Genomic DNA, 14409 nt, shown 5'->3' with positions numbered 1-14409 from the left:
TGTGCATCCGTACTGCCATTAGGGTGGGGTGTTGTTGCAGAGACTAGGTATAATTGGGTTTTGATATTAATATATTCCCTTTATCAAAAAAAAATCAGAGGGCAGGTAAACAAGCTATGGTGTCAAGTCAAGCACAGAGGCCATCAGAGTGCACGTAAACTGATCTGTATATTTGCAGCCATCAGAGTGCACGTAAACTGATTTGTATATTCGGTTTCTTCTATCCGGTTATCAGGTAGCAGATGGATTGACGAAGGCTAAGTGCATTTTTAACTTAGATAAGTTATAATTGAGGGAAAATTTTAAACAAGAACACACATCCATCCAGGAGACAAAGAGGAAGAAGTAACCATCGATGAAGCTCATTGACGATCTGAATCCGCACAGCCAGAAGAACCTTTCAAGAACCTCACCACTCCCACAACCTTCTCGACGTCACCGCGGAGATGGGGCTAAATCCGGGTACACTTTATTGAACGAGGCACCGACGCCACCACCCAAGCGGCGCCCCAACAAAGCTTAACCCTAACACCGAGCCCTCACGCCGACGAGGACCGAGATCCACCACGCATCCATGGCCCAAAGGCCACAGAGGCGGCGCAGATCTGCGGCGGCTGCACCGACGGGAGCCGGGAAAACCTTAACCGCGTGTGTAGGGCAACGAAAAAAATAGCGCGCTATTTCACGCTAATAGCGGCGCCATAGCGTATTTGCAAGTAGAACGCTACGTTATGCATTCTAGGCATGCTATGACGCTACACGCGCTAGCATAGCACCTATTTTGCAGAGTAGATTTTAGTAGCTCATTCCACATTTTGACCCACTTGCGTATCCTAAATCCCTATAATCCAGGCAACCCTAGACTAAGAAACTAAGATCGCGCACTCCCAAACTCCTTGTCACCTTCTATGCCCGGCAGACGACGACGTGATGGCGCAGCTCCGCCCTCCTTCTCCTCTGTCAATCGGTGGTAAGCGACCACGCCTAGCTTCACCTTCACGTCTTCACCCCGTGCCTCCGTTCCCCTCCTCCAATCCTTCTAGTTCGGGACAATGTGAATGTGAACTATGGTTTGTGATTTTGAGACTATATCATATCAAGTTATGGACTATGTGAACAATCTCAGGTTGATGTTTGGCTGCAAAATATCATATCCGAGATTTTATAGCTGCAAAGTGCTATATCTATTATTATATGGGTCCTGAATTTTCAAATTTTTTTTTGTTAAACGCTATTTTGAAAAATAGCACGCTATTAGCACGCTATAGCGTCTATAGCGTTTTTCTGAAGCCCACACTATTTGTGTTAGCGCGCTATTTTTTTCGTTGGTGTAGGGAGCTCTCGGGACAAAGGAGTATTTTCTGTTTCCTGCTGACGGGGATAAGGCGAGATATGCAGGATGGCGATGGCGTGGCGGCTAACTCTTGCGTGTTTGACCGATTGGCAGGGAGCATAACATAGGTACTTTAGGTAGAACCACAGTTCGATGCAAGGAAATGCATTTGCGTATGCTCGGAGCCAGGCCAAAACAACACGTGCCCAAGAGGATCTGCAGATATATATATATATAGAATAAAGACAGAAAATTTCCTTGCGTTCGTCCCCTGTGAAAGACCAAACGATGAAACGACGACGAGAAATCAAACCCAGCACACGTTATTTTTTTGTTTCGAGGGTGCAAACCCACCACACGCTTTCTAAGATCAAAATAAACAGGAAGGGGGCAGGCAATGTCTTCATCATCTACAGAACTTACGCGGTTTTGCTCAACAGTCAGCACACATTTCGGCATCAGCCAGGCAAGTCTCTACGCACGCGGTATCGCGGATAGCAAGTGGCCTAGTGGCGGCCAAACTATTTTGTTCTATTTATGCGGCTTATCTTCAAAGTCACACTTACTTGTCCATCAAAGTCATGACGATAAGCCTGTCTGACGGGGCACAGATTCTATAAAAAGGCCAGCTGTGAACATCATCCTCATCCCTCATCATCCTCTCCTCTAGAGCTCTCAGCAGCAGATCACGAGATGCATCGTTCTATCGTTACTATCACGACGCTGGCGCTCCTTGCCGGTGCCGTCTCGGCATGGCTTCCCAAGGAGCACGACTTGGCTGCTTTCAAGGGCATCAACAAGATCAGGGGCGTTAATTTCGGCGGTATGTCTCCTTTGCAACTACTTCCTCCGTCGTCCCATAATATAAGTCACATTCTTTTTCCAAAACTATATGTATCCAGAACGTATAAATGTTTGCATTCGTCTTGCAAATCTCTTTCGTTTCATATATATTTATACAGATTTCGTGGATATATTTTATAAGTGTAAATCATATATAGTGAATATTGTAAATTGTTGACAAGCGTCTAAGTTTAACATGGGTTGAAATTCTCAGGCTGGCTCATCTGTGAGCCATGGATGATGAGCGACGAGTGGAACAACGTCATGGGCTGCAACGGGGCTGCCTCCGAGTTCGACTGCATGCTAAACAATTACATGGGAAGCAATCGAGCTGCCGGCAACGACAAGTTCGAGACTCATTGGAGGACTTGGATCAATGCCGACAGCGTCGAGTCAGTCCACTATGTTGGCCTGAACACGATTCGCATCCCCATCGGGTACTGGTCCTACGTGGACATTGTCGACAAGGCCAGTGAGCCCTTTGCCGATGGCAACAGGATGCTCCCATACCTGGACGCCGTCGTCCAAAAGGCTGCTGACCTTGGCATGTATGTCATCATCGATCTTCATGGGGCTCCCGGCGGGCAGCAACAAGACGCCTTCACCGGCCAGAACAACAAGCCGGCCGGTTTCTTCAATGACTACAACTTTGACCGCGCCAACAGGTGGATGTCGTGGATGACGAGGCGCATCCACACAAACCCTGCCTATGCCACCGTCGGCATGATTGAGGTTCTCAACGAGCCCGTGTCCGGACACGACTCGGACGGACGGTACCCTGCCCCCGGTCAGGTCCCCGGGCTGGTCCAGAAGTACTACCCGGGCGCTCTCAAGGCGGTCCGAGATGTCGAAGCGTCTCTCGGAGTGGCTGACGGCAACAAGCTCCATGTGCAGTTCATGTCCCAGAAGTGGGACTCGGGCAACGCGCGCGACAACTCTGCCGTGGCCAACGACCAACGCACTGCGTTCGATGACCACAACTACATTGGCTTCGCATTGAAAGACGGGGGCGACCGGGACAGCCTCATGAGGAGCGCCTGCAATGACCATCGCACCGTGAACGGGCAGGCATTCACCATTACCGGCGAGTGGAGCATGACATCGAGCGTGAGCCCGGACGACAAAGACTTCTTCAGGAAGTTCTTCACGGCCCAACAACAGCTCTACGAGGAGCCTGGGATGAGTGGCTGGATCTACTGGACGTGGAAGACGCAGTTGAATGATCCTCGATGGACCTACTCTCACGCCACGTACCTCAATCTGATCCCCACAGATGCCGCTGCCCTGGAAAGGAATGTGTATCAAGATATCTGTTACCCTTATAGATAGAGACACATACTAAGTACGACTTTTTAGATGAGGTCTATTAATACCTCTTATATTTTACTAATGTGCCGTCAGTTTTCCCCTTAAGCGTGCAAATTTCATAATTTGGGATTTTAATTTCCATGAGGAAATTGGAAATTGTTCCTGTAAATTCTTATCAGATTTCAGTGTTCCAAAATTCCAGAATATAGCCAGCCAAATGTTAAAGCATTGTGTATTGATCAGTACGTAGTTCAAGTATAATAATCTTACGAAGATGTAAGAACAAAAAAGTAATAGTACATGAAAGTAATAATCTTACTAAGCTGTAGAAAAACCTTCCCGACACGGACTTTTGGGACATGGCAACGCCTGAGGTCGATATAAAAAACATTAAAACATACTTGAAAATTAACACTTAATATGGGTCATCTTAAATGCTGACAAATTAGCGAATTAATTGCAGTGAAATACGTAAGCTGGGGCTATCATGTAGTATGATTTTTGTGGGCGGGCAGAGATTCTGGTGAGTCGATGTCACGATTGTGTGGTTGGCCACAAGCTCATTAACAATGGTTCAGCCATCTAACGCAGCTGCTATGCATGTATTTAGCAACATCTATGATAAGATTTTCCCGCTTCTACGATATCAATAGTTGTCTAGTTCCTCCTAGAAACTGTTCCATTTTTTATATAATTTTGAAAAGCATTATTTGTTAATATATGGAAAGATCAGTTTGTGGCTATGACAATTAACTATCAATGGTCGGTTTGAAACACAATTTTTTAATCAATGGTGCAGATAGAAAAATTCGAATCAAACATTTTGAACTAATGATGCAAATAGTCAAAAGATGTTAGTTTCTACTTGTTGGTTGAAACGATAGCCCCTGTTGAGGGGATCGGTTACATGTTTATAAGAGATGGAAAAGCCATCAGTGGCATTACAAGGAAAGTATTAACCGGTGGTTTATATTGTACCATAACGGCTAATACAGAAAAAGGAAGGTACAACATTTTTGTCTAGCACATAGATGGAAGCTACAACGGTATTGTCTAACACCCCCCTTAATCTAAGCCTTGGAAGAACTGGAAATGTTGAGATTACGCCTGAATTCCGAAAAGTCCTTGATTGGTAATGCCTTGGTGAAGCCGTCAGCAATTTTATCTTTGGTTGAGATGTGCCGAATGGCAAGGAGCTTCTTGGCAACCCGTTCGCGAACAAAATGAAAATCAATTTCGGTATGTTTTGTGCGAGCGTGAAACACCAGGTTTGCCGATAGGTAAGTGGCACCAAGGTTATCACACCACAAACATGGCTTTTCTCTGAGAATAATACCGAGTTCTTTTAGCAGTGCTTCGACCCAGATGAGTTCGGCTGTAGCATTGGCAAGAGCTTTATATTCTGCTTCGGTGCTTGAGCTAGACACGGTGGCCTGTTTGCGAGCACTCCAGGATATTAAATTGGGGCCAAAGAAGATGGCGAAGCCTCCAGTAGAGCGCCTATCATCAAGACAACCGGCCCAGTCTGCATCTGAAAAGGCACTAAGAAGAGTGGAGTGAGATTTTTGAAAAGTAAGACCAACATTGATAGTACCTTGCCCGTATCGCAGAATCCGCTTTGCGACTGTCCAATGGGCCGTGGTTGGAGCATGAAGATATTGACAAAATTTTTTGACGGAGAAGGATATGTCTGGACGTGTCAGAGTGAGATATTGAAGACCTCCTACAATGCTCCTGTACTGAGAACTATCAGTAGTCTCAAGAGGAGTGCCATCAGTTAAGAACAGTTTTTCCGAACTAGAGAGCGGAGTAGGAGAAGATGTGCATCGAGACATTCCAACACGTGCAAGCAAGTCATTAGCATACTTCTCTTGAGTCAATAGTAGTCCATTTGGTGTCTTCTTAACCTCAATGCCCAGGAAAAAATTCAAGTCACCAAGATCCTTTAGGGCAAAAGTCGTGTCCAAATCATGAAGAAGAGCCGAAATAGCTTTATCTGAAGAGCTAGTCACAATAATATCATCAACATAAATTAACATAAATATGGTGAGGAATTTTAAACCCAGGTGGTTGTTTCATATAGACTTCCTCTTCCAGAACGCCATGTAAGAACGCGTTCTTGACGTCGAGTTGGCGGAGACTCCAACCACAAGAGACAGAAATAGCCAAGACGAGCCGAATAGTGGCGGCTTTAACAACAGGGCTGAAGGTGTCTTCATAATCAATTCCATAGCGTTGCTTGAAGCCTTTTGCAACTAATCTTGCCTTGTACCTATCAATGGTTCTATCGGAATTTTTTTAATACGAAAAACCCACTTACAGTCAATGATGTTCTTGGTGGAGGTGGGGGGAACAAGATGCCAAGTTTTGCTCTGAATGAGCGCATTGTACTCTTCTTGCATAGCTTCTTTCCACTTCGTATCACCCAATGCTTCAGATAATTTGGTTGGTGCACCTGTAGATGTCAACATGCCATAGCGTATAGTGCCATCAGTATAAATTTTTGGATGACGGATACCTTTTTCGAGTCGTGTCCGGCCTTCGGGTAGAGGTGGTGGTGCAGGTGGTGAGGTAGATGGCACAGATGTAGAAGATCCGGAGGATCCAGATTCCTGTGCATGCAGATCCGGTGCATCTGATCCTGTGGCTGATGGTGTGGCGGAATCAGCAGCAGTAGTCGGCGTAGAAGATCCGGAGGAGGGGTCCCCGGCTGTCCCTGCGGAGGATGACGTGGCGTCGCGGGAGTGGGGCGCCATCGGTTAGTTGACCAGGAAAAGCTGGCGCGGCGCGGGACGCGAGGCTGTGGGCGATGCGGTTGTTGACGTGGAGGCGCGCGGTTGGCGCGGAGGCGTGGCCCGGCCCGGCACCAACTGGTGCGATGCAGGGCTGGCGGCAGGTGCGGCAGAGGGGGACCAGGTTGGTGGCGCAGATCCCGGAGAAGATTGCTGCACGTGATCCGAGGCCGATCCGGTTGGCAGGGCGGGAGAATCAGCCCCGGAAATCATGCTGATGCTGTCGTTTTCGGTAGAATCTGAATGGAGACCGTTTGAGACGATTTCTTCACCGTTTTGGCTGATTTCTTCAGCGCCAGATGGCTAGCTCGTGCTAGGGTCTTCTCCACTGGTTGCTGGTACCTGAGTATGGTTAGTAGCAGGTACAAAATGCATGTGGTCATGATTAGACATACCCCCAATATGAGATGTGGTAGGAGAAGATTTTTGAGGTAGGAGAAGAATTTCTTGACGTAGACGAGATCCAGCATTAGGATTTAAGGAAGCAAAGGGAAAAACATTTTCATCAAAAACGACATCACGAGAAATATATACTCTTCCGGTGGTGACATCAAGGCACTTGACTCCTTTGTGTATGGGACTATAGCCGATGAAGACACATTGTTTAGATCGGAAAGAGAGTTTTCGCTTGTTGTACGGGCGAAGATTTGGCCAACACGCGCAACCAAAAATATGTAGAGACTGATAGTTGGGTGTGATGTTGAGGAGTTTCTCCGTAGGGGTCGCAAATTTGAGAGGTTTGCTTGGTAGCATGTTGATGAGATAGGTGGCGGTTAAGAAAGCTTCGTCCCAAAATTTGAGAGGCATAGATGCATTTGCAAGAAGTGAGAGGCCTACTTCAACTATATGACGATGTTTGCGTTCGGCAGAGCCATTTTGTTGGTGAGCATGTGGGCATGAGACATGGTGTGTTATACCGGATTTTTGAAAGAATGAGTGTAGTTTTTCATATTCACCACCCAATCTGTTTGCATGGTGATAATTTTTCGATCAAATTTTCTTTCAAAAAATTGTTGGAAATTTAGAAAGGCTTGATAAACATCGGAGCGTTTCTTAAGCAAGGTGATCCAGGTGAATTTACTAAAATCATCGATAAAACTTACATAATATGAGTGCTTTCCAACAGAAGGAGGAGCAGGGCCCCAAACATCCGAAAAAATTGTTCTAGGGGTACAGTAGAAACACTAGTGGAAATAGGATAAGGTAATTGTTTGCTTTTTGCTTGTTGACATGGATCACACACATACGGATTTATTTCACTTGAATGAGAAAGATTATTTTTGCGAAGAACTTGTTGTACGATGAAGGAGGATGGATGTCCTAGGTGACGATGCCATGTAGATGACGAGGGCGTGAGGGTGATGAAGGCGTGCTTGGTGGAGTCCGTGGATGTGGGCACAAGAGGATATAGACCACCATGGAAGGGACCTATAAACATGGTTTCCATCGTGGCTCGATCCTTAATCAAAAATAAAAACGGATGAATTTCAATGAAGGCATTATTATCTAGTCCAATTTTATGAGCGGATAATAAACTTTTGGAGGCATTAGGGACATGAAGAATATTTTTAAGATGAATGGAATTATGGGGGGTATGTATAATCGAATGACCAATATTTTTAATTGCCATACCTTGACCACTTGCAGTGTGGATTTGATCATGTCCCTAGTATTGCTCATGGGTGGATAGGTTGCTCAATTCGCTCGTGAGATGATTGGTGGCACCTGAATCAATATACCAGTTTATGTCCACTCCATAGGAAGCAATATGAGCATTCTTTTCTTCATGGGAAGAGTCATCATCATGGTCATCATCACCGTACCGCCACCATCACTCATTTGCTGGATGCCCATGTATGGTGCAGATTTGGCACGTGACATCTTGGTGAGGAGAGGGAACACGACTGCCACGTCCACGGGCACGACCTCCTTTGGCCGGGGAGCGTCGGTTTGTGTCATGACGGGGTGGACGCCCTTGGTGCTGTTGATGGTGGTAGCGACCACCACCACCTCTACCGCCACAGCCTCCTCCTTGCTGTGGACGGTAGCCACCTCCCCCGCCATGGTTGGGACGGTGGCTGATACGTCTCCAACGTATCGATAATTTCTAATGTTCCATGTTTGTTTTATGACAATACCTACATGTTTTGTTCACACTTTATATCGTTTTTATGCATTTTCCGGAACTAACCTATTGACGAGATGCCGAAGTGCCGGTTCCTGTTTTCTGCTGTTTTTTGGTTTTAGAAATCCTAGTAAGGAAATATTCTCGGAATTGGACGAAATCAACGCCCAGAATGTTAAAATTCCACGAAGCTTCCAGAACACCCGAGAGGGACCAGAGGAGAGCCACAGGGCCACCACACATGTGGGCGGCGCGGCCCAGGGGTGGGGCGTGCCCCCTATTGTGTGGAGCCACCGCAGCCCTTCCGACTCCGACTCTTCGCCTATAAGAAGCCCCCTGACCTAAATCTTTGATACGAATAAGCCACGGTACGAGAAACCTTCCAGAGCCGCCGCCATCGCGAAGCCAAGATCTGGGGGACAGAAGTCTCTGTTCCGGCACGCCGCCGGGACGGGGAAGTGCCCCCAGAAGGCATCTCTGATGACCCACAAGTATAGGGGATCGCAACAGTCTTTGCGGGAAGTAAAACCCAATTTATTGATTCGACACAAGGGGAGACAAAGAATACTTGAAAGCCTTAACAGCGTAGTTGTCAATTCGGCTGCACCTGGAAACAGACTTGCTCGCAAGAGTTTATCAGTAGTAACAGTTTTATAGCAGTAGCAGTAGTGAAATAACAGGCGATTGTGACGAGAGACGGCCAGTAGTGATTATAGTAAACAGCAGGATTAAAATACTTTAGGCACAGGGATGGATGACGGGCGTTGCATGGATGAGAGAAACTCATGTAACAATCAAAGCAGGGCATTTGCAGATAATAATAAAACGGTGTCCAAGTACTAAACAATCCATAGGCATGTGTTCTGTATATAGTCGTACGTGCTCGCAATGAGAAACTTGCACAACATCTTTTGTCCTACCAGCCGGTGGCAGCCGGGCCTCTAGGGAATCTACTGGATATTAAGGTACTCCTTTTAATAAAGTACCGGAGCAAAGCACTAACACTCCGTGAACACATGTGATCCTCACATCACCGCCTTCCCCTCCGGTTGTCCCGATTTCTGTCACTTCGAGGCCTCGGGTTCCGGACAGCGACATGTGTATACAACTTGCAGGTAAGATCATAAAACAATGAATATCATTATGAAACAATAACATGTTCAGATCTGAGATCATGGCACTCGGGCCCTAGTGACAAGCATTAAGCATAACAAGTTGCAACAATATCATCAAAGTACCAATTACGGACACTAGGCACTATGCCCTAACAATCTTATGCTATTACATGACCAATCTCATCCAATCCCTACCATCCCCTTTAGCCTACAGCGGGGGAATTACTCACACATGGATGGGGGAAGCATTGCTGGTCGATGGAGAGGCGTCGGTGGTGATGATGGCGATGATCTCCTCCAATTCCCCGTCCCGGCGGAGTGCCAGAACGGAGTTTCTGGTCCCGAGACGGAGTTTCGCGATGTGGCGGCGTTCTGGAGGGTTTCTGGCGACTTCGACTTCCTCCCTCGCGTTTTTAGATCGAAACCTTTAAGTAGTCCAGAGGAGGGCGTCAGAGGGCAGCCAAGGGGGCCACACAGTAGGGCGGCGCGCCCCCCTCCTGGGCCGCGCCGGCCTAGTGTGTGAGGCCCTCGGGCCTCCACCTGGCTTGCCCTTCTGGCTCCGTAATTCTTCTGGAAAAATAAGACCTTTGACATAAATTCCGGGGATTTTCCTGAAAGTTAGATTTCTGCACAAAAACGAGACACCAAAGCAATTCTGCTGAAAACAGCGTTAGTCCGTGTTAGTTGTATCCAAAACACACAAATTAGAGGCAAAACAATAGCAAAAGTGTTCGGGAAAGTAGATATGTTTTGGACGTATCAACTCCCCCCAAGCTTAGCTTATTGCTTGTCCTCAAGCAATTCAGTTAACAACTGAGTGCGATAAAAGAACTTTCACGAACATATTTGCTCATATGATGTAAATATTCTCATGATATGGCTAACACTTAGGCAGTTCATAATAATATACATGCAAATAAGATCATTTAATAGCTATGTCAATCATGAAATGGTACCAACAAATTAATAATAAGCATCATGAATCATGTTCATAAGCAGGATTGCAATGTTCATAAAAGGGTATGATAAAGTGGTATCTCGCTTGCCCGAATTTGAACAGCAAAACATAAATGCTCAGGCACCTCTGAAGTTCATAGAAAGACTAGAATTAGAGATTGTCAAAGATAAAAGCATCAAAGTTATACCACAGTCAATCATATTTTGGGACAAGCATATTATACTAAGAATGACAGTTGTGCTCTCAAGAAAGTGCTCAAAGAAAAGATAGTGACACAACGTAAAAGTAAAAGATTGACCCTTCGCAGAGGGAAGCAGGGATTAACATGCGCTAAAGCTTTTCATTTTTAAAACAAGAGTAAAATTATTTTGAGAGGTTTTTGTTGTTGTCAACGAATGGTAATGGGTACACCAACTACCTCGCCAACCAGACTTTCAAGAGCGGCTCCCATGAAGGGCGTTATTTCTACCAGCAAGGTAGATCATCCCTCTTCTCTTTTGTTTACACATGTACTTTAGTTTTTATTATGAGTGACACTCCCCCCAACCTTTGCTTACACAAGCCATGGCTAACCGAATCCTCGGGTGCCTTCCATCAATCTCATACCATGGAGGAGTGTCTATTTGCATAATTAAGTTGCTTACTGATGAATCAGAGCAAAACATGTGAAGAGAATTATTAATAAAGTTATTAATTGGGGCTGGGCACCCCGTTGCCATCTCTTATTATGAAAGTCCGTCAAAAGTAAATGACAAGGTTGAAAGATAAACACCACATACTTCCTCATGAGCTATAAAACATTAACACAAATTGAGAAGCATTTTGAAGGTTTAAAGGTAGCGCATGAAAATTTACTTGGAATGGTTTGAAATGCCATGCATAGGTATTTATGGTGGACACTTTGGAACAACTTTGGTTTTCAGGGGTTTGGAAGCACGAGCAGCGTTCCCGCTCAGTACAAGTGAAGGCTAGCAATAGACTGGGGAGCGACAAATCAAGAGAGCAGTCACTGTCATAATCATGCTAGCGGCAAAATAAATAAACGGAGGCATAAAAGTGATACAAGAACTCTGAAGCCAAGTAAATCATCGAGGCTTAATTGACTTTTGTTCAGTCATATGCATGCGTGAGCATGTGCCAAGTCGATACAAATGAATTATTCAGAGGAGGATACCACAATGTCATACCTATTTATGAATAAAACAATGCAAGCAAACATCCATGACATGCTACTCATATTAATAAATTGGAGCTAAACATGAGAGATCATGAACTACTAGACTTTCTTAAATGACACATACCTCACATGAACCTGTTGTGGTCAAAACCCACCGGCGGGCAGCGACGGGCAACACAGTAGAGCCGGGAACAACTTAGGGCTGCGGCTGGCCCTGGTCCCTCCGAGCGACGGCCCGCAAAGCCTCTGGTACACACGTCCGATGCTGGTGCAAGGGCGTGCCACCTGACCTATACCTGGTCAGGAAGGTGATGGAGATGCCTCGCTTAGTTTCCTGCATGGCATACACGTAAACATTAAATACGAGCCTCGATCGGCTCTCAGGTTATCCTGTGAATCGGCTCAAGGAGCCGATCCACCCATGATTCGTACGAGGTGCACGAATATATGGTGGTCCTGCTTGATCAAGATAAAGCTAAAGCGATCTACGGCGATTTAGGGTTTTCACCGCATAATCGGATCATCCTACTCACAATTGGGCCTCGCGGCCACGCACGGTGATCGTAAGCCGATCCTAGACAAGGCCTAAAAACCAACACGAGGCTGATCCCCGGAACATCCTGTCTAGGACTAGCAAACGACACCCTACGTGCCGCTGGATCCTCCAACCCTTTGTAAGGCCTAACTATTGCAGATATTAAACTAATCCTTGAAGAACAAGGAGCAACCGTAACGGATCGGATCTACTAAATAATGACCAAGCGGGGTGCCGCCCCTACACCTAAGATAGGTGTAAGGACGGCTAGACATGCAAGGGTTGCACTACGATAGCATGTAATACGAAGAACAATGCTAACCCTAACGTATCTAAGATAACTACGTTGCTCGCCATCAAAAAGGCTTCAGTACGAGCAATGCATGAACAACGAGCATAAGCTTGTGCTGCCTAGATCGCAAGATGCGATCTAGGCAGCATGATGCTTACCGGTAGAAACCCTCGAGACGAAGGAGTTGGCGATGCGCCGAGATTGATTTGTGGTTGAACGTTGGTTGTTGTTTATTCCATAAACCCTAGATACATATTTATAGTCCAGGGGATTTTCTAATTTAGGCGTGCACCTAACCGTGCACGGGTAAAACTCTATCTCTTAGCCTAAGATGCGATCTACTATATTACAGATACACGGGCACGCTAGCCCAAACATTGCGCATAAGGCCGATTCATGTATATTCTTCCATGTATAATCTTTAAGCCCATCTTGATCGCGGCCCACCTCTGACTTGGTCAAAATCTGGTGATAACACATGCCCCCCTGGTTTTGGAATTGATAATTCCAAAATCACTCAGTTTTCCTTCGTCGGGTCATGTCGTGGCAGAGCAGAACCGTCGCAGCACCCTTCATCATGATGCCCTGCCTTCTCAACTATTCCGCGCGATCTGACCGTTGTCTTTGGGCACCGCCTCCTCGGAAACTGCTGTGGCATTGAATCTCTACTATATCCCCTTTATTTAACCGCTCTGAGCAGTTCGCCACTTCACCCCTTTTGCTCTGTTCCGGCCATCGGTACCCAAAAAACCCTCAATCTCCCGTAGCCATGTCCTCCTCTTCTTCCTCCTCCGCCTCGTCGGTCTTCTCCGACTCTTCTTCATCTCGCGAGCCGACGCCGGAGTGGGGCTCGTTGGCGGCACACGACATTCTCGCCCCAACGTCGTGGGACAAAGAGGAACACGATTCCTTTGTTTGGTCCGAGGATGACAAATCCTTGACCGACGGAGAGGGCGACCTTCAATTCCTCGTCGACGGGGAAGAGGAGCCAGAGAGCGAGGACGACCGCTTCTCCTGGGACGATTTCACCTCCTCTGAGGAAGAAGCGGAGGAGGACGACGACGACTCCCTCGAAGGTTACCCACCAGCAAAGCGCCTCCGCACCTGGTGGGACGACGACAGCGATGACGACGATGAGGAAGATGAGGCTCCCGTAGAAGGTTACGGGAGTTCCGATGAGGAGCCTATCAGCAGCTGCGCCGGCGGCAGCGACGACGAGGGCAGCAACGGCCCTTAGATTAGGGACTAGTAGTAGTAGTCGGCTTTTGTCCTCTTCTTTTCTGAGCAATCGGCTCTTTCCTTGTAAGAAATCCCTCTATTAATGAAGAAAATGTTCCTCAATTAATTTCGCTTCCTTGTTAACTTTGCCGATCGTAGAACGAAGTCGTTGTATAGAGAGCCGATAGCAGGACATCGGCTCGTAGTACAAACGCGATCTGAGGCCAAGCCGTCGCCCAAACACGCGGTCCAACAGGTCTAACTCTCGTCCAAACCACGTCCAAACTATCAGATTGAACTCCTCAGCAAGCCACTAGGAGATTCATCCCAAATATCATGATTTCTGGCCTGTACCGATCCCATTAACCTGTTAATTTGAGCTTATACCTCTAGAGTCGATAGCAATATATCGGCTTTACTATTCTGAAGTCGATGCCCGTACATCGGCTGTACTCTGCTGTCTCCGCATGTTTTCTCAAGTCGATGTCTGCGCATCGGCTGTGATTTTTTTTTTTACTGGCCGATTTAAAATCGGCCTCCATACCTTACTGCCCATCATCCCACATGCTTGGGAAATACTTCTTGAGGTGTTGACCATTGACGGCTACTGGGAACTTCTCGCCGTTTAACTCTTCCAACATGTATGCATTACCCTTCAAGGCCTGGACGACTTTGTACGGACCGTGCCAATTAGGAGACCATTTGCCATATGC

At 46.6% G+C, this 14409-nt stretch overlaps 1 protein-coding gene across 1 annotated transcript; it reads left to right on the top strand.

Annotated features, from left to right (window-relative positions):
• Positions 1-1926: 1926 nt before the first annotated feature.
• Positions 1927-3562, top strand: LOC127302538 (probable glucan endo-1,6-beta-glucosidase B). Its single transcript, XM_051333003.2, has 2 exons — positions 1927-2156; positions 2391-3562. Exons 1-2 carry the CDS (start codon positions 2027-2029, stop codon positions 3503-3505), a joined length of 1245 nt encoding a protein of 414 aa, XP_051188963.1. The 5' UTR covers positions 1927-2026; the 3' UTR covers positions 3506-3562.
• The last annotated feature ends 10847 nt before the right edge of the window (positions 3563-14409 follow it).

Source organism: Lolium perenne, chromosome 5, assembly GCF_019359855.2.
Source record: "Lolium perenne isolate Kyuss_39 chromosome 5, Kyuss_2.0, whole genome shotgun sequence".
Taxonomy (NCBI): domain Eukaryota; kingdom Viridiplantae; phylum Streptophyta; class Magnoliopsida; order Poales; family Poaceae; genus Lolium; species Lolium perenne.
The sequence above is the reverse complement of the archived record's forward strand: the minus strand, read 5'-3'. Positions and strand labels throughout refer to the sequence as shown.

What these genes read in the sequence shown, in the direction of transcription:
- LOC127302538 (XM_051333003.2), top strand. Translation starts at nt 2,027, where the DNA reads ATGCATCGTTCTATCGTTACTATCACGACGCTGGCGCTCCTTGCCGGT. An exon ending in CAGGGGCGTTAATTTCGGCG is followed by an intron (nt 2,157 to 2,390) that starts GTATGTCTCCTT and finishes TGAAATTCTCAG; the next exon opens with GCTGGCTCATCTGTGAGCCA.